The sequence below is a fragment of the Elgaria multicarinata genome, chromosome 4 (assembly GCF_023053635.1).
Source record: "Elgaria multicarinata webbii isolate HBS135686 ecotype San Diego chromosome 4, rElgMul1.1.pri, whole genome shotgun sequence".
Classification (NCBI taxonomy): Eukaryota; Metazoa; Chordata; class Lepidosauria; order Squamata; family Anguidae; genus Elgaria; species Elgaria multicarinata.
Window position 1 is genome coordinate 31,859,908 of NC_086174.1, and position 19,833 is coordinate 31,879,740.

Below are 19,833 nucleotides of genomic sequence, written 5' to 3' on the forward strand. Positions count from 1 at the left end.
AGCTCTTTCCTGCGCATCTGTGGAAAATCCAGCCGGCTCTTCCGGTGGCCGTCAGCTTCGGCCGGCGTGGCGGGACCCTCCAGCTCTCATTCCCTGCTGGAGGAGGGGTCGGGCGGGAAGAGCTTGATCGTCTGCGTAGTTGAGGTGAGCTCCATCCGCCGCCCTCGCCCTCGGCTAGCGCCGAGTTGCCGCGGCAGATCCCAACGGAAGGGAGCTGCTGCTGCTGTTGTTGCTTCCGCCCCTGGCTCGGGCCTGACCCGGGAGTGGATCTGGCGGCTCTGGGAGGAGGAGAAGGAGGCGGTGCCGGGGAAGCCGCGGCCTCGATCGGCAGCTGCGACCGGCCACTGGGCCAACAGCCGCCGCCAAGATGATCTCCCCGCGGGAACGAGGCGGGGAGATGGCCCGATTCTACACGGTCACCGAGCCCAAACGCCATCCCCGGGGATACACCCTCTATAAGGTTACCGCGAGGGTGAGTGCTGTTTGGGGAGGGAGGGAAGATCGGAGACGGAGAGAAATGGGAGTCTCGTGTTCTGATCAATCTTCAGCCCAAATCAGGGGGCCAGGATCCTTCTCCCCTCTCTATAGAATCTCTAGTTTAGATCAGCCTCCCCCAGCCTGGGTGCCCGCCAGATGTGATGGGCCGCTGCTCAATCCAACACATCTGGAGGGCACCAGGTTGGGGAAGGCTGATCTATGCCCTAGCTATGGGGCAGATCAATAAGGCAAGGGGGAGAGGATGATTTCCTACACAGCTTACCCTCTCTTAGCCCCCAGAGGAAGGCACTGATCTGTTCCCTCTGCAGCAATTGTTTTGTGTGCCCACGAAGCTGCCTGTATGTATGCAGAGTCAAACCATCGTTGCATCTACCCAAAGGTGGCTTTCCAGAGTCCTTCCCCAGCCCAGCAATCTTTTGAAGCTGGGGATGGCCTGGATTGAACCTCGGGCTGTTTGCATGCAGAACATGTGCTTTACCACAGAGCTAAGTCCTCCTACTGGTCTTAAGATCTGCTGTCTGCTGGTCTCCTCCCCATGCCGGTTCCCTTTCCACAAATGTGTCTGTCTGTATTGGATGGAGCCAGTATTATTACCACTCTGCCCTCATTGTTGCACTACCTCCTTGGGTAGGAGGGGATGCAGAATTGCCACTGTCTCTAATCTGTCCCTGAGAAGAGGAAGGGAAGAAGTACTCCACCCGGGTCCCAGATTTCCCAGAGGGGAGGGCAGCATTTTATGGCTATCTTCCGAAGAATCCTTATAGAGATAACTTGCACTGCAGTCCTCTGAATACGTACCTGGGGTCAGCATCATTGGAAACAATGAGTCTGACTTCAGAGTAATCACATATAGGATCTGAGCTGTGAGTTGCAAATCTTTCCTTAGTAAGAATGTTCTCAGGTGGGGGCGGTGAGAGGGAGCAGTCCAAATCTGTAATACATAAGGCTAGATCAGAAGGGACAGCTATCCTTGCAAGTCCAGAGAGCGAAGCGCACGAGAGCAGTGCCCAATTTGCCATTGGATCTGGTCAGCAAAGAGCAACAGGAGGTTATGGCTGGATCAGGGCTTCCAGCTCAGAGGGCACACGGAGGTTGTGATTGAATAGCACAGCCCATCTGTCCTTGAGCGCAGTCTGAGAATAACTGCGTGTCCTTTAAATCATTCTATTAAATAAAGGGTATGCTTGTTGTACAAACTCAAAACTAACCCCGATGATGGCTGAGAAATCAGTAAGATTTCCAGTGTCCTGACCTTCTCTACCCCCCCCCCCCCGCTTGCTTTTTAAAGTAAATGGCAGAGTATTTATTTGCAATTCATACACCTGATGGATTAAAAAGCAAGATGTTGCTTTTTACATTTTTTGTGTATATTGTTTGAAATACATGGAAACATCACAGAGAAGAACCTGTTTGAATTGCCCAAGCTCACCTCTTCCCACGCCGTTCCAATAGAAGACGAAGGCTTGTTCAGACTTGGAAGAAATCTCCATCTAGTGAGTCTTGGATTCTCACCCCACCCCCACCCAACCCATCATCTCACTGGTGGAAGAAAAATAATTTCAGATCCAGTTGTACAGTTCCACAATCCATATTAGGGCAATACCTTTATTAGGATAATCCAAAACTCACAAAATAGGGTGCAAGCTTTCGAATCTTCCAGAACTCTTCATCAGGCTAGGTCAAGAGTGCAGAACCTCAAATCTGGCTCTCCGGGGATCTCTAGGTGGCCATGCCCCCTTCCCCCTGCTAGAAACTGTTTGACGGTTTCCCAGTTGTTACCCCCATTCTGAAAGGTTGAAATGCCTCTCCTAAGACTCAGTTATTGGCAGTAATAGATTTAAGCTACAGTATGCTGGTGTCTTTGCTCCTGCTCCTTTTGGCTTTGGTCCTGCCCGCCACTGGAATGAAGCCCCGGAAAGCATCTCTGAAATATAATTTGGTTCCAAGGTTGAAAGAGCTTCTAGATTGTAAGCAAAACCAAGGAGGGGTGAGGGGTGAGGAAAACACACACAGCACATAGTTCAACTATGGAATTCAGTACCACAAGATGTAGTGATGGCCACCAATTTGGATGGCTTTAAAAGGGGATTAGACAATTTCCCAGAGGGGAAGGCTATCAATGGCTCCCAGTCCAGATGTCTATGTGCTACCTCCAGTATCAGAGGCAGTAAACCTGTTTGCGCCAGTTGCTGGGGAACATAGGTTGGAGGGTGCTGTTGCAGTGGTTAGCCACTGTGGGAACAGAGTGCTGGGCTAGATGGACCCTTGGTCTGATCCACCATGATTCTTCTTGTGTTCTTATGTTGGAGCCATGGATCCAGTTTTAAGCTGAGATGTGAGAGGGGGTTAGAGATGTTGAAATTCTGCTGTATTAGGTGCTCTGTTGCTTTCAAGTTGCACCGAGGACTGCCCCTAGGATTGCTGCAATGAAGAAACAAACAATGCTTGACATCAGGCCTTCCATCTTTGAAGAGATAGATCTAGCTGATGCCTGAATCTGACTCCATCTGTAGGTGAAATTCATAGATTCCTTGGTAGGCAGAAAACAGGAGTAGAGAAAATGGGACTGTTTTTATATTAACAAGGCTGGAGATGGTTTTAGATGGTGTATTTGTGTATGTGTTTTTTAAAGCCAGTAGAAGCCAAAGTGGGTCGGGAATGTACCCGTCTTCATGAATAAAGACCCATCTTCATGTGGTATAAAATCCTCTTCCTCCAGTGTAGGATCCTGCTGTTGAATAGCAACATTCAATCTTCTGCCTACGTTCCCCAGCTATTCTTGGAAAGAACATGGACTTCCAGTCACAATTTTAGGGAGATGCTGCAGTCAAATAAACCCAGTACAGCCTGGATAAGATGTTACTTTCTCTCCATGGTGACGGGGTGAGGCACGACCCCTCCCCTCTTCCTGAGTCGTAAAAACTTGAGATTTCTCTTTGGAAAGTAAAAGATAAGCAGGCACAGAAGCAGAACATTTCCACACATCTTAAGTTTGTTCTGTGACTGGGGCGGGGGTGGGGCATATCTTCCCTCTGCATAGAAAAGAGCCTTGTCTAATTCATTTAACTATCTTGCAATGTTCCTTCACCAGATCTTTCTGCAGCTAGTCCTGCTATGTCATTTGCAACTCGCCTGGGGCAACTAGTAAATTTCTGCCTGGGTTGAGTCCCAGATCTGTTTAATTTTCTAAAAGTAATGGAAGCCCAATTCAAGCAGGCTGGCGTCACAACTTGTAACCCACCAAGTCAAATAAACCCCACAGGGCACATACTAAGGGCCCACCAGGGACGAGATAAGCCTTCTGGCTTTGTTGCCCAACTACAGTTGCAAAAACACTGGGTGAAATCCAACAGTGTCTGTCCATTGCCAGCAGAGTGGATTCTCCTCTCTCCGCTCCTCTTCTCCCCTCAAAACACAGATAGGTCTTCCATTCTGTGTTTGTAAGATTGTATGGCATACAATATACAGGTTCAGTTTAGTTGAATGAGGAAAGCAAAAGTTAATTTTAAAAACTAAAACCACAGTAATATTATTTGGAACCAAGAAAGTCCCCCATGTTATTTGTATATTGAGGCGGCATGTTGTGAGGGGGAAGTGTCTGCCATCTGCTTTTTCCAGATGTTATAGGATGTGTCCTCCCTCCCGCTTTTAATGCAAGCTGTTTGCTCATGCACTGCAAGATGTGTTGCCTCTGTTACAAACAGAAAACTGTGTGTGCAACTGGGCCATCTCCAGGTTTGAGGGCCCCCTGAAAATGCCCTTTGGTGGACAAATTCCAACACTGTTCACCCCCGAGTGAATACTGCTGACAATGAAGCTGATGGTGGCAACCAGCCATTTTAATTGCACATAACATTCCCGACGTAGCCTTTCTCCAGGGCCTCCATTCCTTTTAAAAAGAAATGGAGGCCCTGGAGAAATTAAAATGGTGGCCTTATGGCTACCCTTTAAATTTCCCAGAATGCCTTGGAATAATGTTACATTGGGAGCACTGTGTGTAATCCAAAATGGGTGGCAGCTTGAAGCTCAAGTTGCTCATGTGGGAACCCCGGGGCCGTACCAACAGTGGGCCCTGCCAGGACACTAGGACCCCAGCAGCTGCCTGAGGATGCAGGCCCTGCATGCCAAGTGAAAAGAATCAGTCGATTTCAGCATAGATATGTGGCCTTGTCCATTTATCTATTAAACCTGCATCCCACCCTTCTTGTGGCAAGCTGCCTGCATCTTCCATTCATGGGAAAGACAGTCTGAGACCGGTTCAGCTTTTGTAGTGTAACAGCATGATGCACCCTCAGGCTGCACTTTGAGAGTTAAACAATCCACAGTCTGCTTGCCTCTGTGCCGCAGGATGCTGTTTGAGATAGTGGCAATACAGCAGATGTTTCTCAGCATCTCACCTGAACGTTTATAATGCAACTTTTTCAATAAAGGAGACATTTTGAAATTTAAGCAGCTATTTTTGCATCACCTGTGAAAATCTCCTTTGCATCCCTCCTTAAAAATCCCCAAACGTCTCCATACCTCCATTTCTCCCCTGCCCCTGACTTTGCAGGAGAACAATTCGAGTGTTGAAGTTTAGCATTTGCAAAACGGCTCTGATATGTAGATTTAAAAAATGCTATAGGATTTATACTCATGTTCGTATTTGTATGCAAAATGCCCCATTGCTTTGTAATGTATTACGTTTTTATCTGCCCTTTCTCTAAGGTGTGCTTAAGGCAGTGTACGTAGTCCTCTCCAATCCATTTCATCCTTGCAACGGTGTTGCGAGGTAGGCTAGGCAGAGAAATAATGACCGGCCCAAGATTATGTGGTGAGCTTTTATGGCTGAGTGGGGCTTTGAACTCGGGTTTCCCTGATCATAGTCTGACACATTTCCAAGTCAATCTCTGATAATCAGATGCTCCTTCCTAGAGCACCCCTCAGAGTGGCAGATCTACCACAGGTCGTTCTTCTGCCTAGTGCTAGTTTAAGAGACAGCTTCCCTTTCCCCACTCTGCCAGGCTATGTGCTGACATGAGCACAGTGAATAAGAGAGGTACAAGTTAGTGCCTAAAATAGCCCTGCTTGGAGACATTCACACACTGCAACTCAAACATATTCAAAAACTCCATGCAGAAGAATTGGATGTGGCTGCACTGCCCTTAAATAACTGGCTGATATCAGTGCCATGCATGGTGATCACATCCCTTTGGGCAGCTATTAGTATCAGTTTATGAATTTATATTTCATAATTTTCTGTCATCTTTTCCCTTTTAACCCCTGCTGTCTGCTTTCCTGTAGATAAGCATGTCCTATTGTGGTGGTCATCTACAAACATGATTTGCACCTTTCTCTTTCTTCAGGGAATAGGCTTATATGTACAGATTTTATAACATTTGAAGTGGTCCCAAGTAGCATGTTTAAGGGGTAGGAAACATAGTGCCAGGTCAAAATGGTGGCAAGGTTCAGCCCAGTGCTAGAGAAATAGGAAGCATCTTAGAAGTGAAGAATGAGAGCTTCTTTCAGGGGTGAATGACTTAGTTTGAGAGAGTGTAGAAGTTCTTGGAGTTTTATAGTGGAGTGGTGTGCTATTGGCTCTCTATGACAGGGGTGTACAGAGAGCTTCGGCTATTGGGCGGTATAGAAATGCAATAAATAAATAAATAAATAAATTGTGGCCCTACAGATATTTTAACCTACAGCTTCCAGCAGCCCTAATTTGGGGAACTCTGTGTGTCCTTGGAAACTTCTCAGAGGTTCTTTGATGAACATCAATAATGGTGGACAAGCTTTCTTGAGTGGCAGCAAGCCAGCTATGATCTCAGCCACATGAGACTGTTGGGTGTCTTCTAGGGTGTAAATTCAGCTCTTACAGGGCAATGATGTAGCCAAATAGGCTAGGCTAGGATGCCTTGTGAATTGGCTAGAACACGCCCCAGAACTTTTTATAGAACACAGGGCTTTCATGTGGGTGTGTTCTTGGTAAACTAGTCAATGTGGGAAACATTTGCTGAAGGCAGGAAGTTTGTAAACCACAGCTGAAGAAGGAAAGAAGTGGGAGATGCTTTGTTTTCCCCGTACTAGCAATTCAAGCACATTACTGAATGACTTTCCTTTCATTTCTTTAGCACTTCAACAATTTTTTTTTGCTAACAATACGAATGCGGACTGAAAGAGTAATTGTAAATGGGTTTCAGTTGCTCACATGTTTTGCAGAGAAATGGGATGGGGTGCCCCCTCTGTCTGTCTCCAATGTCCGTGAGCCATGCTGAATGAGATGAAAGGCCTACCTAGTCCCGCGTTCCGTAAACACAGTGGCCAACCAGCTGCCCATGGGAAACCCACAGGAACATGAGTGCGATAGCATCCTTCTGCTTGTGCTCCTCAGTGGTTGGTATACAGGGGCAATACTGCCTCTGATACTGAAGGAAATATATGCGGTTGGAGGGTGTGTGACCCCAGCTTTTGTCGCAGTATTTCCAACCACCGCCTCCCTTCATTTAGGAAATATATGTATAGCCATCATGGCTAGTAGCCTTTGATATCCTTATCCTCCACGAAGTTGTCGAATCCCATTTTAAAGCCATCCAGGTTGGTGGCCCATCACTACCATGGCCATCATTTTCTCATAGCAATCTATGTACATCAAGCTCAGTCTGTATGGCTTCCAGGTGTGCTTAGTGGTATTCCATTTGTACAGTTTGGGGCCCACATGGGTTGGGTTCTAGCTGTATAATCCTCTTTGCAAATATGGTGCTCTAGTGTGTGGACATCAGGGATGGAGTGGGTGAGCGTAAATTTGATCCCCCTTGCCAAACATACCCATAAAGCCAGTGTAGGGTTTTATTTACACCAGGGTGGACAATGTGTGGCCCTCCAGTTATTTTGGTCTACAACTCCCATCAGGATAGTCAATGGATGATGGGAATTGTAGGGCAAAACATCTGGAGGGCAGCAGATCACTCCGTCCTCCACCTCCAGTCTACTTTAATCATTGTACTCTTCCCTTTATTAAAAGAAATGAATTTTTTTTATTTTTTATTTTTATTTAAGGATTTTTATGCCACCATTCAGCCCAAATAGGCTCTCACGGCGGCTTACAAAAGTATTTCTTGACAGTCTAGCACTGACCAGGCCTCTGCTTTTGTTTTTCAGATTGTTTCACGAAAAACTCCAGAGGATGTCCAGGAGGTAATGTATTTTCATTTATGAAGGCACTTTTGATCTTGTTCATTTCTTCTTTTTAAAAAGTGTCGTTGTCTGTTGTTGTGGTCATTCTCAACATAGGTATGGCACAAACCTATGCATGCGTCTGTTTCGTCTTTTTATATTACAAAACAGACTAGGTAGAAGCCTGTAATAATAAAAGGGGATAGTTGAAAATTGTGACTTGAATCACAATTCTAATGTGCCACATTTCTAAGGTGCTTGATAGATTTGGGCCTCCTTTCTTACGGAATAAATTGGTAATTGCTGGCTGATCTTGTTCCCTGCTGTCTCAGTTGGCCATTTGCTTACAAGCCAAGGCTAGGGTTTCTGCTGTGTACATATTTTTTTATTCCCATATCTGATATGTGATAACCGCAACAGAGGATTTTAGGGAAATGGACAAACTAGAAAGGGACATTGAGGTTTTTTATAAGTTGGTAACTTGGTGTGCAGAAAGTTTGTAAAAATGTATCACTGTTGCATAATATTTGCCTAGCGTTGCTCTTAATAAATTGGTGGATGCCTCATTCCCACCCTTTGGGATGTCATCTACAGTGGAGGCTGGTGGCTGTGATGTCAGTGGGGCTGTGAATCCACTCTGGGTTTCAGCCAGAACCAGTCAGAATTTTAAAGGAGCTATCCAAGGTGCTGAATCAAAACCCCAAAATAGGTCTAGTACTTTGGATAGCTCCTTTAGAGTTTTGACTGCTTCTGAATGAAACCCAGAGTGGATTCATTGCCCCACTGATATTGAAGCCACCAGCCTCCACTGGTGGCCAAGCCCTGCCTCCTGGAGGAACCCCATGGCCCAGATTGTGGATCCCAGTAAGCTGGGGATTCTCCCCCCCTGCGCTAGACAGACTTTGAAGGTGATTCTGCACTATGCGCAGGATAGAGAAAAAAGGATGCAAAATAAGAGTGGATAAGGGAGACTCAAGGATAGGAACTTGGGAAACTACCTTATACCAGGTGAGACAATTGGTCCATCTTGCCCAGTATTGTCTGCTCTGATTGGCCAAAGTTCTTCACGGCCTCAGGCAGAGATCTTTCCCATTACTGCCTTCCTGGTCATTTTATGGCTGGCCTGAACAGGAACTGAACCTGGAACCCTCTTTGTGCAAAGCATGTGCTCTACCACCAAACTGTGGTCGCTTCCTCAAGGATGAGGTTAGGAAGGGAAAATTGTTTGCCCACAATGTGGAATACTTGAGTCTATGGCAGCTCAGGAAAGCTTCACATAAGGAGTGAGCTTTGATGAGGCTGTTGGCTTGTCAGGTACCAGGGAAGGTGGGGAAGACAGAGGAGGGCTGGGGCTGTTTCTGGCATAGGCTAGGATCCCTAGAGACATGAATGGAGTAAAAAATACTGCTTCTGCAGTTCTGCGTGGGTGGATGCTCAGGGCCTCATGCGACTGATGTCCCCAGTGAGCCACGCGGAACAGCAGAACAGGTTCTCTGATTGTGTCTAGACGTATTCCTCACACACATGAGACGTTTGTGCATGAAATGTGTGTGTGTGTGAGGGAATTTTTTTGTAAACAAAAAAATAACTGATTCTGTGTAGCTTCTGGATATGGCATTAAAGAAGCAGCATGATGGGAAGGCAGAAGAGGGAGTGAGCGGGTGAACAAGGGACAGAGGAGGGCTGAGAGCTGTTTGGAATCAATGCAAAAGAAAGAGTAAGCAAGCTTAGGCCGGATGAAATGGATATGATTACAGTTCGAACAGAAGCATTTCAAGTTGACTGAAAAGAATAGAAAAAAAAGCTGAGGGCCCACCTACACGTTCCATTAAATTCATAGCATGAAGTGTCCTCTGAGTTTTTAAAGCTAGGCTCAATGTAAAATAAATAAATAAATGCATAAGCATTTGAAGTCGAAATCTCTTCCTTTTTCTTTTAAAGTCTCTTAGCAGTTTTTTGTTTCTATGTGCTATCACAGCAAAATCTTGGCACTTCCATCAGGCAGACTTAACAAAGCATAAGACTATATTCCCTGTACGCCTTAGTGTAGGGTAACCATATGACCGGATTTGCCCAGATTTGTCCAGGTTTTTGATAGCAAATCCGGGAGAGGGAGGGGAAATCCGGATTTCCCCCCCAAAGAGCAGCTCTAATGGAAATTAACAAAAATGCTTATAACTCTGTCATTTTTTAAGATAAAGACATGACACTTGGCACAATGGTAGCTCTTAGGAAGGGCTTTAGTCATACCAAACTTGAAACCGCTCCGTTCATTCATTGATTTTTTAGGAATGTTTTAAAAATTGAGGTTTTAAAATTATTATTTTTAAAATCATCATTTTTAAAGATAAAGAGATGAAACTTTGCACCATGAAAGGATTTAGACAGAGCTTTAGCCACACCAAATTTAAAACAGATCCGTTCATCCATTGATTTTTTAGGATTTTTTTAAAAATTGAGGTTTTAAAATTATTTTTTTTAAAATCGTCATTTTTAAAGTTAAAGAGATGAAACTTTGTACCATGATAGGATTTAAGTAGAGCTTTAGCCACACCAAATTTGAAACAGATCCGTTCATCCATTGATTTTTTAGAATTTTTTTAAAAATTGAGGTTTTAAAATTATTATTTTTAAAATCGTCATTTTTAAAGATAAAGAGATGAAACTTTGTACCATGATAGGATTTAGGTAGAGCTTTAGCCACACCAAATTTGAAACAGATTAGTTCATCCATTGATTTTTTTAGGATTTTTTTTAAAAATGAGGTTTTAAAATTATTATTTTTAAAACTGTCATTTTTAAAGATAAAGAGCTGAAAGTTGGCACCATGATAGCTTTTAGGTAGAGCTTTAGCCATACCAAATTTGAAACAGATCTGGGGCCAGTAGCAAACCCTGTTAACAACAACAGCAGCTTGCAATGAGTGAAGATACAGTCAGAAAAGACATTTGAAGGAAGGGGAGAATGTAACACACAGAGTACAGCAAAAGCTTCAAAGTACAGCAAAACCTACAAAAGTAGGAGTGAGTGAAGTTAATTTCAGATACATTGAATCTCTCACTTGTTCTTTATTTCAGTGATTTTAACATTAAGATATTGTGTAGAACAGATTTGTCTTAAATGTGTGCTGTAAAATCAGACATGTGACCAAGGCTATGTTCGGGTGGGCACGCCCCCTTGGTACTGGACACGCCCCCTTGGGGGCGACCATGTTGTCCTCCTTTTTGGTTTCCAAAATATGGTCACCCTACCTTAGTGGCTTCTAAAACTTCTCTTTGCTCACAATCTCTTAAATGCCATGCATGCAATCCCATTCATGGCTACTCAGAAGTAAGTCCTAAATTCAGTGTGCTTTCTCTCGGATCATACTCTGTAAACCACCTGGGATTAGGAATGGACAGTTCAGACTATTTTTGATCTGTGATGGTGTTGAGCGTTTTCATTCATAACGTCCGCTCTGTGTCCACATTCATTTGCATTGTTTTTAAAACCCACTCAAAAATTTACCCACATTTAAAATATTTTATTTATTACATTTATATACTGCCCCACAGCCAAAGCTCTCTGGGCGGTTTAAATGCATTTTATTGCAAATACACCTTTGTACATGCACATAAATATAAAACATGCCCTTTTCTATGCATTTTGGCCCATTTTAAAATTTGTTGCAAAATCCGGTGAAGTGCAGAATTGGAAGGAGAACTGTGTTCAAATCCAAGTGCAAATCGGGGCAGTTCATTTTCAAATGTGAACCTACGTGGGACAACATTTCATTCCTAAAGGTAGTGAAGGAAGTTTAAAAGCAGGTAGTATAATTAATGCTGGTGATCAGGAAGCTTTTGCTTGCAGCAGCAAATGTCGCCAGTGTGAAAAGTTCAGTAGGGCTTAGTTCAGACAGTCATGATATTTCATTGACAGTTCCTCCGCCCTCTCTCCTCCCCCAGTCCTCCTGATGGTATCCCATCAACCATTGCTGCAAAAAACACCACCACCAAACAATTGCAGCTCTCTTAGAATGACACTCACCCGTTTTGCTGCTCTTGCCAGGGAACTCTGTAGCCAGTGGGAAAAGTCAATGCAACACAACGAAAAACTCCATGGAGCCCTCCACACAACGTGCAACACAACGGTTGTGCAGGAACTCTCCTTTGCACAGCGTGGATATTCAGCATGGAGTGTTTTCCAAAAAAACCCTCCACCATAGGATGGAGTTTTCTGTCCAGACAACACATTTCTCAACAGTGATGTAAAAACTCCACCGTGGAGTTCTAAAACCACCGTAGAGAAACGTGTTGTCTGTATTGAGCCTATGTCAGGCTGATGTCTAAACCTGCCTCTGTATAAGAGAAAACCCCTTTTGAAACGTGGTTGGTTTGAGGCTAAAGGATGAATGGTTGTGAGGCTTTACTGAGGGGGTGTTGAATTTTTTTCAGCCTGAGCGCCAAATTCTATTCTGGAGAAGCTCTCAGGGCTGCATCCCAGCGGTTGGAGGGGCCAAAGGCAAACCAGGGCATAGGGGCTAATGCCCCCCCCCCCCAAAAATAACACCATATTGACTTAAAGCTTGTACTGTCAGTAACTTAGCCTTAGGAGAAGCATTTCAACCTTTTACAATGGGGAAGAAGTCAGTGCAAAAGCCAGGAAAACACCGAAGGAAGGCATTCCATCGGCTAGGCTTATCCAACTTAGTGCCCTCCAGATGTTTTGGACTATGATCTGCAGTAGTTTGCAGCCTGGTGATTGAATACCATTGCTATCACACTCTGTAGAGTACAGATAACCTGGAATGGTGCTCAGTAGCCCATTTATTTCACAATCTTCTGTGTGTCTCTCTTGCCACTAGTTTCTTCTTCTCTTTGAAATGTGATTTTTTTTCTTTTGTACTTCCATCTTCTAAACACTCTTACTTAAAAGCCAGACCTGGTAGGTCTTGCTTCCAAGTTAAGTATGCTTAAGATCACCGCCTTCCTGCACAGATATGGCATTTTGATCTTGCAAATGGGCTGAAAGTCTAGATTTACCTTTCGCATTAGCATTTTGTGCTTGTATGCTTTCTCTTCTTCCCCCCTCATCTCCATCCTTTCTCCTCCTGTTCCCACACCGTTGGAGAATTCATCGCTGGGTGTCACAGATGGTGAAATATTTCTTTAAAGTATTTTTTATCCAACTCCTCAGCCAAAAAGGCTTCCAGCTAGGCTTACATGCTGTCAGTAAAGCAAATCAGCCCTTGCCCATAACTTACAATAGAAAAAGACACAACACACAAGGAAAAAGGAATGGGGAAGGAAGAGGAAAAAAATTAAGTATTTCACCATGGCTGATAGAATGGCTCCACTTCCCCCTCTCAGACTAGATTTCATTCTTCATTTTCTCACCCTTTTTGTACTCTTGACTCTTGGGCTGCACAACTTGTGACTGACCAAGCCATTCAAGGCCTAACCATCCTGTATTGTTACTTTCCAGGTGCTTGATACTTTCCTGGCTTTTAGGGTTGGATACATCCGCCAATTTCGCTTTCTTCCACATTTGTTTTTTTGTTTTGTTTTAATCACAAGTTCTTTCCATTTTGATTATGAAGAAATTTGCCAATGTTGGTTAAGTTCTGATCAGAAATGAACCAAATGAAATTTTCACCTGTCTACACCAATCAAAACCAATAGGTGTATAGCTATTTCCAGCATGGGGAGGATTGTGTTGTACTGCCCTGGAAAGTGCTAAAGATGAGGAGTGTGTCAGAAACAAGAGGTGGCAACCCATTGACCGGGTTTGCATGGTCACTGCAGCCACCATGGCTTATTTCAGCCATGGTGAGTAGTGGTATGTGCTGGCTTGTGCAGGGCAACTTTTGAATATTTAAGTCATGACCGCAGCTTGTTGTGATGTCAGAACCAAAGTCAGTGTGGGTTGTTGGTGTGTTAACAAACCACCCACAAACTACCTTCTCTGAGTTTGGATGTCACGATAAAGCCATGGTCGCTCCTTGAATATTCAAAGTGTCCGCCTGCCCTTGCCCACAGCCCACGGTGGCTTAAATAAGTCAAGGTGGGCTACTTGATTATGTTACCCAGCCTTAACTCACCATCACAAACATGGCTGAATACACAGGGATTCAAATCTAGACCAAGCCCTCAAAGTCCTTTGCCTAGATCGATGACGGATCTGTCTTTTTTGCTTTCTCCCACATTTGATTTCTTTTTTAAAAAACAACTCAAGTTCTGTGTGTCCCGTTTATGAAGGCATTTGTGAATTTTGGGAAGTTTTTAGCAAATGAACTGAAAAAAAATTGTCACCAATTTTACCTGTTTTGCAACCCTATTCAAGTAGCAAAACCAGGTGGTTTATTGGTGGGTGCCATATATGGCTGTTAGAGGGCCTTGGGCTTCTGGCAGGCCTGATCAGTTTTAAGCAGAAAGACTCCATTCCATTGGGATTCCCTCTTAATCTATGGGGAACAGAAACAAGCTATTCTATGTCAGATTTCCCCAATCCAGCGCCCTCTAGATGTTTCAGACCACAACTTCCATCAGCCCCAGCCAGCATGGTTAATTAGGGTGACCATATGAAAAGGAGAACAGGGCTCCTGATTCTTTAACAGTTGTATAGAAAAGGGAATTTCAGCAGGTGTCATTTGCATGCATGCAGTATCTAGTGAAATTCCTTCTTCATCATAAAAGTTAAAGCTGCAGGACACCCCTGCCCTCTTTTGTATCTGGTCACTCTAGTATAGCTCATGCAGCTTTAACTGTTGTGATGAAGAGGGAATTTCATCAGGTGCTGCATGCATACAAATGACACCTGCTGAAATTCCCTTTTCTAAACAGGAGCCCTGTCCTTTTTGTATGGTCACCCTTTGGTTAATGCTGCTGCTGGCTGAGAATAATAGGGATTTGGAGATTTGGGAAGGCTGTCCTGTGCTCTTAAAGCAACAATGACAGACCCCATCATTTTATTACTCATATATGATTAGTGTCTTTTGCTTACAAACTGTCATTTAAATTATATATTAGGCATCAAACAGATTGACTGTACTTGAAAAACCAGAGTTTGCATATGAAAAACGTAGGCGGAAGAGTAGAAAATGCATCCAGTTGCCAGAAAAGAATCTGCTATTTGTCCATGTGGAATGTCTGATGATTAAAACTTGGAAGTGGGGGGAAATGGCTGGAGAATACATCGTGCGGTTGAGTTGGAATTATTTTGATGGCTATCGGTCAATGATGCTTATAAATGGAGCTACTTGTAATAGATTTTTTAAAAATGTAAAATATGTATCAAAATAACTTAAAGTGTGCATTTAGGGGTAGAAATGTGAAGACCCGCAAAAATGAAGGGAAACCCCCAGCATTTTCCCTTCTAATTCCTTATGGGGGGGACATGATTTCCCTTCCTTCAAGGAGGGTCTTCACATCTCTATTTAAGGCAGCCTTCCCCAAGCTGGTGCTCTCCAGAAGTTTTAGACTACAACTCCCAGCATGCCTGGCCCATTGGTTATGCTGCCTGGAACTGATGGGAGTTGAAGTGCAAAACATCTGGAGGGCACAAGTTTGGGGAAGGCTGATTTAGGGCAACAAAAACGCATTGTAGAAACTGAGAAATTTGGAACTAACCCGTTTGAACTTCCTCAGTTTCCACAATTGTTTTGCTTCTAAGAACCAGGTTTGGCTAGAATTTGGATTTGGGGATGTGGGTGGGGACTAGAAGAATGAAGAGGATTAAATGCGGGGAGTATTGCTGAGGATAGGCAGTGAAATGTGCAGGGCTTTGAATCCCTCATTCAGTGACCACAGGAACTTTTGCTTACCCACCCTCTCCAGTTTCTGAAGAGCTGTCCCAACCTGATGGTTGCTCTAGAAGAAGCTCCAGTCCCCACCACATAGTGACGGTGCCTACACTGTACTCCTTCCGTCGCCAGCTGAAGACCTTTTTATTTTCTCAGTATTTTAACACCTAATTTAACTTGAATTTAAACTTTGCTGTTTTAATTCCGTATTTTAACCTATATCAATTTCTGCTGTGTGGTTTTACCTGGGTTGTGCTTTTTATATTGGATTTTGTATTTGTGTTTTTAGATAGTTGGTTGTTTCACTATGCTCTTCATGGTTTTAATTTCTGTGAACCACCCAGAGAGCTTCGGCTGTTGGGCGGTATAAAAATGTAATCAATCAATCAATCAATCAATCAATCTATGAATTCCTTTGAAAGCAAAGCCAGCCACTTCCTCATCCTACTGGAACCCAGTTACTTTGTGTGCTTTGACAAAATTTAGGGTTAGATCCATTGTTGTTGTTCCTTCAGCAGGGCAGGACTTCTCCATCCTCTTTTCCCCTCTGCAGCCCCCTGCACAGCCTCCAAATCTGCTCTAACCCTCTGGAGCAGATTTAGAGGGTGCTTGGGGGCAGGGGCTGCATGGGGGAGGGAGAGAACAGGGAAGTCCCGTTCTGACAGCAGTGCCCGTCCCACCGGCAAAAGGATGACACTGGCTCCAGCCAGTGGCACAAATGTGGAACTATTTTACAGAAAAGACCCGACTAAAGCCTGCAGTTCTAGGAGGAGGAAGCGTGTATGAATAGCCAATGCTTGAAGATCATTCTTCGCAGGGCAGTGAATGAGAGAACTGAAATGTGGCAAAAAGTCCTGGTCTGGATCCTGCCCCAGCATGGGCTCAACAAGTGCCGCGACAGAAATCTTGAACACATAGTCCAGAAGTGACCTTGTGCATGCCAATATGTATGTAAGAACTAAATGCGATGGTGTACATGAATACCTCTATAAGCAAATATGTCCAATCCTTTCGATTTTAAAAGATATGGAAGGATTGCTTGTATTGAAAGTATGCACATAGAGATGTATGCACCTATGTTCAACATCACTCTTTTTATGTGTATGTGAGAGAGAGAGAAAGAGAGAGAGAGAGAGAAACAGAGACAGAATGATCCTGTTTGCATGCAATGAACAACCCACAGTTCGCTAACCATGGTTTGTTTGGGGGTGAGTGAACATGCTGGCTTCCCACTCACTCAGCTGTTTCTGCTATGCTAAACAACCCAGAGATGCCCTGTTCTTGGGTTGTTCTCTGTGATGTATGAACCTGGCACTCTGGGCTGTTGAGGGAGAAACAACCTAGAATTTGAACCCATGACTTGTTCTTGGGTTAAAACTCTGGTTTGTTTCTCCCTCAAGAACCCAGAGTTCCAGGTTCACACATCATGGGGCATCCCTGTGTTGTTTAACAAAGTGGAAGCGAGCAGCCAGGAGCCAGCTCGTTTGCTCCTGCACACACCTGAACAATCCATAGTTGTTTTATATGTGTGAACCAGGTCAGTGTGTTGCCTTGCTGCATCATCATATATAGAAGCCTTCCCAGAGTTTTGTGGAGCAATCCAGGGCTTGCAGTCAATGTTGCCCACATTTCCCCCAATATTTTTTCTTGGCCATAAGAAGTGGGGAACTAAATTTTGTTTTCTTTCTAACATAAATGCTCCAGTTACTCCAGATTCTGACTTCTGAGGGATATCATGTTTGTCACTTGAACCAAAATCACCCTTTACTCCCTAGCATATAATTATTTTAGTGGCACATTTTCAGCGTTCTTCTTGTTGGTTGACCCTGTTCTTCGCTCCCCTCTCTTTTGCTTGCTGTTAGAGACATGTGTTAGACAGAAAGCCTTTCCCATGCTAGCTGTTCTTGTATCATTCCATTCTTATACTGGATTGGTGCTGCAAGCGCTGTGTGGCTGTCTTCCCCACCCTGGGGCTCTCCAGATGGTTTGGACTACAGTTCCCATCATCCTCAGCCAGCATGTGATGGTGAGAATTCCAAGTAAGCAGTACTCCTGGAACTTCTCGAAAAAGTGGGGTGCACGTTACAAACCAAATGGGAATTTATAGAGTGGGGACTTGGGCAATGTTTTCGGCATTACTGAGGCCGCTTTCTCCCCTAGTATTTGATGGCAGGGCTGGGCAGACATTCAGGGTTGCAGAGTCTATTTTATTTTTCACTAGAATGCCGATCTACCAACTGGAGCCAGTCACAGATCGGGGGTACAGAGTGCCTAGTCAATTATCTACCACATGCACCCCATAAATCTTACATTGGGATATATACAAATCTATGCAGGAGCTACCGGAGCTCAGGGATTCTAATGCAACCCTCTAAAACTGACCAGCAGACCTGAACAAAGACTTGGTCCAAAGCAACTACTTAGTACTGCTATTTTATAGATCAGGAATATTCTGAGGTTGAGAGAGAAGCAATTAGCACAAGGCCAGCTGTGGTAGAGATTTCTTTTCTTGCAATTTTAATTGCTCCTGTTTAAACTAGAGGAGAACCCTTGAGGTTGAATCCAACTAAAGTCTTACTTCGAGAAGCCCCATTGAAATGAATGGGACTTAAGTTGTAACTAACTCTATAACTAACTTAAGTCCCATTCGTTTCAATGGGTCTACTCTATAACTAACTTAAGTCCCATTCGTTTCAGTGGATCTACTCTAAGCAGGACTTCAGTTGGATTCTACCCTTGGAGATCTACTGTAATTCATGCAGAGATCTGCCCAGTAGATCCTTATCCACCTTCTGCACACCTGTGTTTTTACATCCCTTGTTTCAGCCTTTTCCATCCTGGTAGTTTCCAGATGTGTTGGCCATGCTGGCAGAGGATGATTGAAGTCTAACACATCTGGGAGGCCCCAGATTGGGGAAGGCCGTCTTGTTTATACCTATTACAGAAGTCCTCCTTTCTAGCTCCAACGTGATCAATTGTGACCTACAAAGGGCCTTGAAGCTCATTGGTGTGCTTGAATCTCAGCAGTGTTTACCCCATTGGTTTATAAGCAAAAATTGTGGTTTAAATAGTTTGTGGACTGTATTTGACCATAACTGAATTCATTGGTTAATTTATCCTTTAGGGAGAAAGGGTGGTGGTGGTGGGGAAACTGTCAATCACAAAGGCTAAATTTTATTAATAGCTTTAGATATTAGTCACTTTTAAAAATGTCTCATAGGGTACCTTTAATTAGCTACTGCGTTGGTTTCTGCCATACTTAGTAAATGCTCAATTAGCAGGAATAACTGCCTCATGGGTGTATTTGTTTTCTGTTTTCGCTTCAGATAGTCGTTTGGAAGAGATACAGTGACTTTAAGAAATTGCACAAAGAACTCTGGCAGATTCATAAACACTTATTCAGGCATACTGAATTGTTTCCTCCTTTTGCTAAAGCAATAGTATTTGGTAAGCATATGTTTTTTTTAATTGCTGAAATCATGTGGGAATAGCTGATTGATGAACAGGACTGTGAATATTCGAAGTTCTGTATTGTGCTGACAGAAGTTTGCTTCTGACAAAAGTGTCTTAGTAACCGAAGTTTCTGTGTGTTTGGTCTTAAAATGGAATAACTGATATGGGGGGTGGTGGGAAAACAAGTTATTTTCCCCCTTGTCTATAATATGTACTAATATTTAGTGATTACTGTAATTCCTTACGAACATGATAGCCTGCAAAGTTTGCAGATCTGTACTAACACTTTTGTAGGTTCAGTCTAGATAAAATTCTATCTTATCTTTTCCATCTCCTATCCATGGTTAAGCTATTAGGAATGGCTCAGACTTGCTTGTTGCTACCCTCATCTGTGTAGTTTCTATTTTCCGTTTCATTTTTAGAGCTATCCTTGTGTTAGTGTTAACCTCTGCATGAGTATTTTGGCTAACCACGATTAGCTCCCAATCACAGTTTGCAGCTATGGTTACATTGTGGGTTGAAAAAGACCATGGTTACTGAAAATATAATGTTAGCCATGCTCTGTTGTTGAAATTTACCATGGTTACCACTACAGATGTAACGCTAGCTATGCTTAGCTCTAAAAATAATTGGGAGAGGGCAATTTGCACATGAAATGGGAGAAGGGAGGCTGTGAGAAGGGAGGATGGGGGAATCAAAAACACTGTGCTCTAGATAGGTTATAAGATAAAGAGGCCTGACCCACTTAAATGACCAGGGCCCAGTTTATCTGAAGGAGCATCTTCTTCTGTTATGTTCACCGGTGTCCCCAGAGAGCTTTGGCCATGGGACAGTATAGAAATGTAACAAATAATAATTCATATTATTATGATCCATTGAGGGCCATGTTCAAGGTCCCCTTGTTCATTGATGTGTGGATGAGAGTGGCCAGGTCCTCAGCCTACTGTCCG

General features: G+C 43.8%; 1 protein-coding gene across 3 annotated transcripts in view; it reads left to right on the forward strand.

The window, feature by feature from the left end:
- The first annotated feature begins 291 nt into the window (after positions 1-291).
- Positions 292-19,833, forward strand: part of RPS6KC1 (ribosomal protein S6 kinase C1) — a 116,527-nt gene continuing 96,985 nt past the window's right edge. For 2 of the 3 annotated variants that reach the window (XR_010025365.1, XM_063124041.1), the window contains exons 1-3: positions 292-472; positions 7,636-7,671; positions 18,757-18,877. Coding sequence is in view for 1 of the 3 variants with exons in the window: in XM_063124041.1 (XP_062980111.1) it covers positions 368-472; positions 7,636-7,671; positions 18,757-18,877 (262 nt within the window). In the remaining 2 variants the exon portion in view is untranslated. Of the gene's footprint in view, positions 473-7,635; positions 7,672-18,756; positions 18,878-19,833 lie in introns of those variants that run through there. The other variant, XM_063124042.1, reaches the window with a different exon arrangement.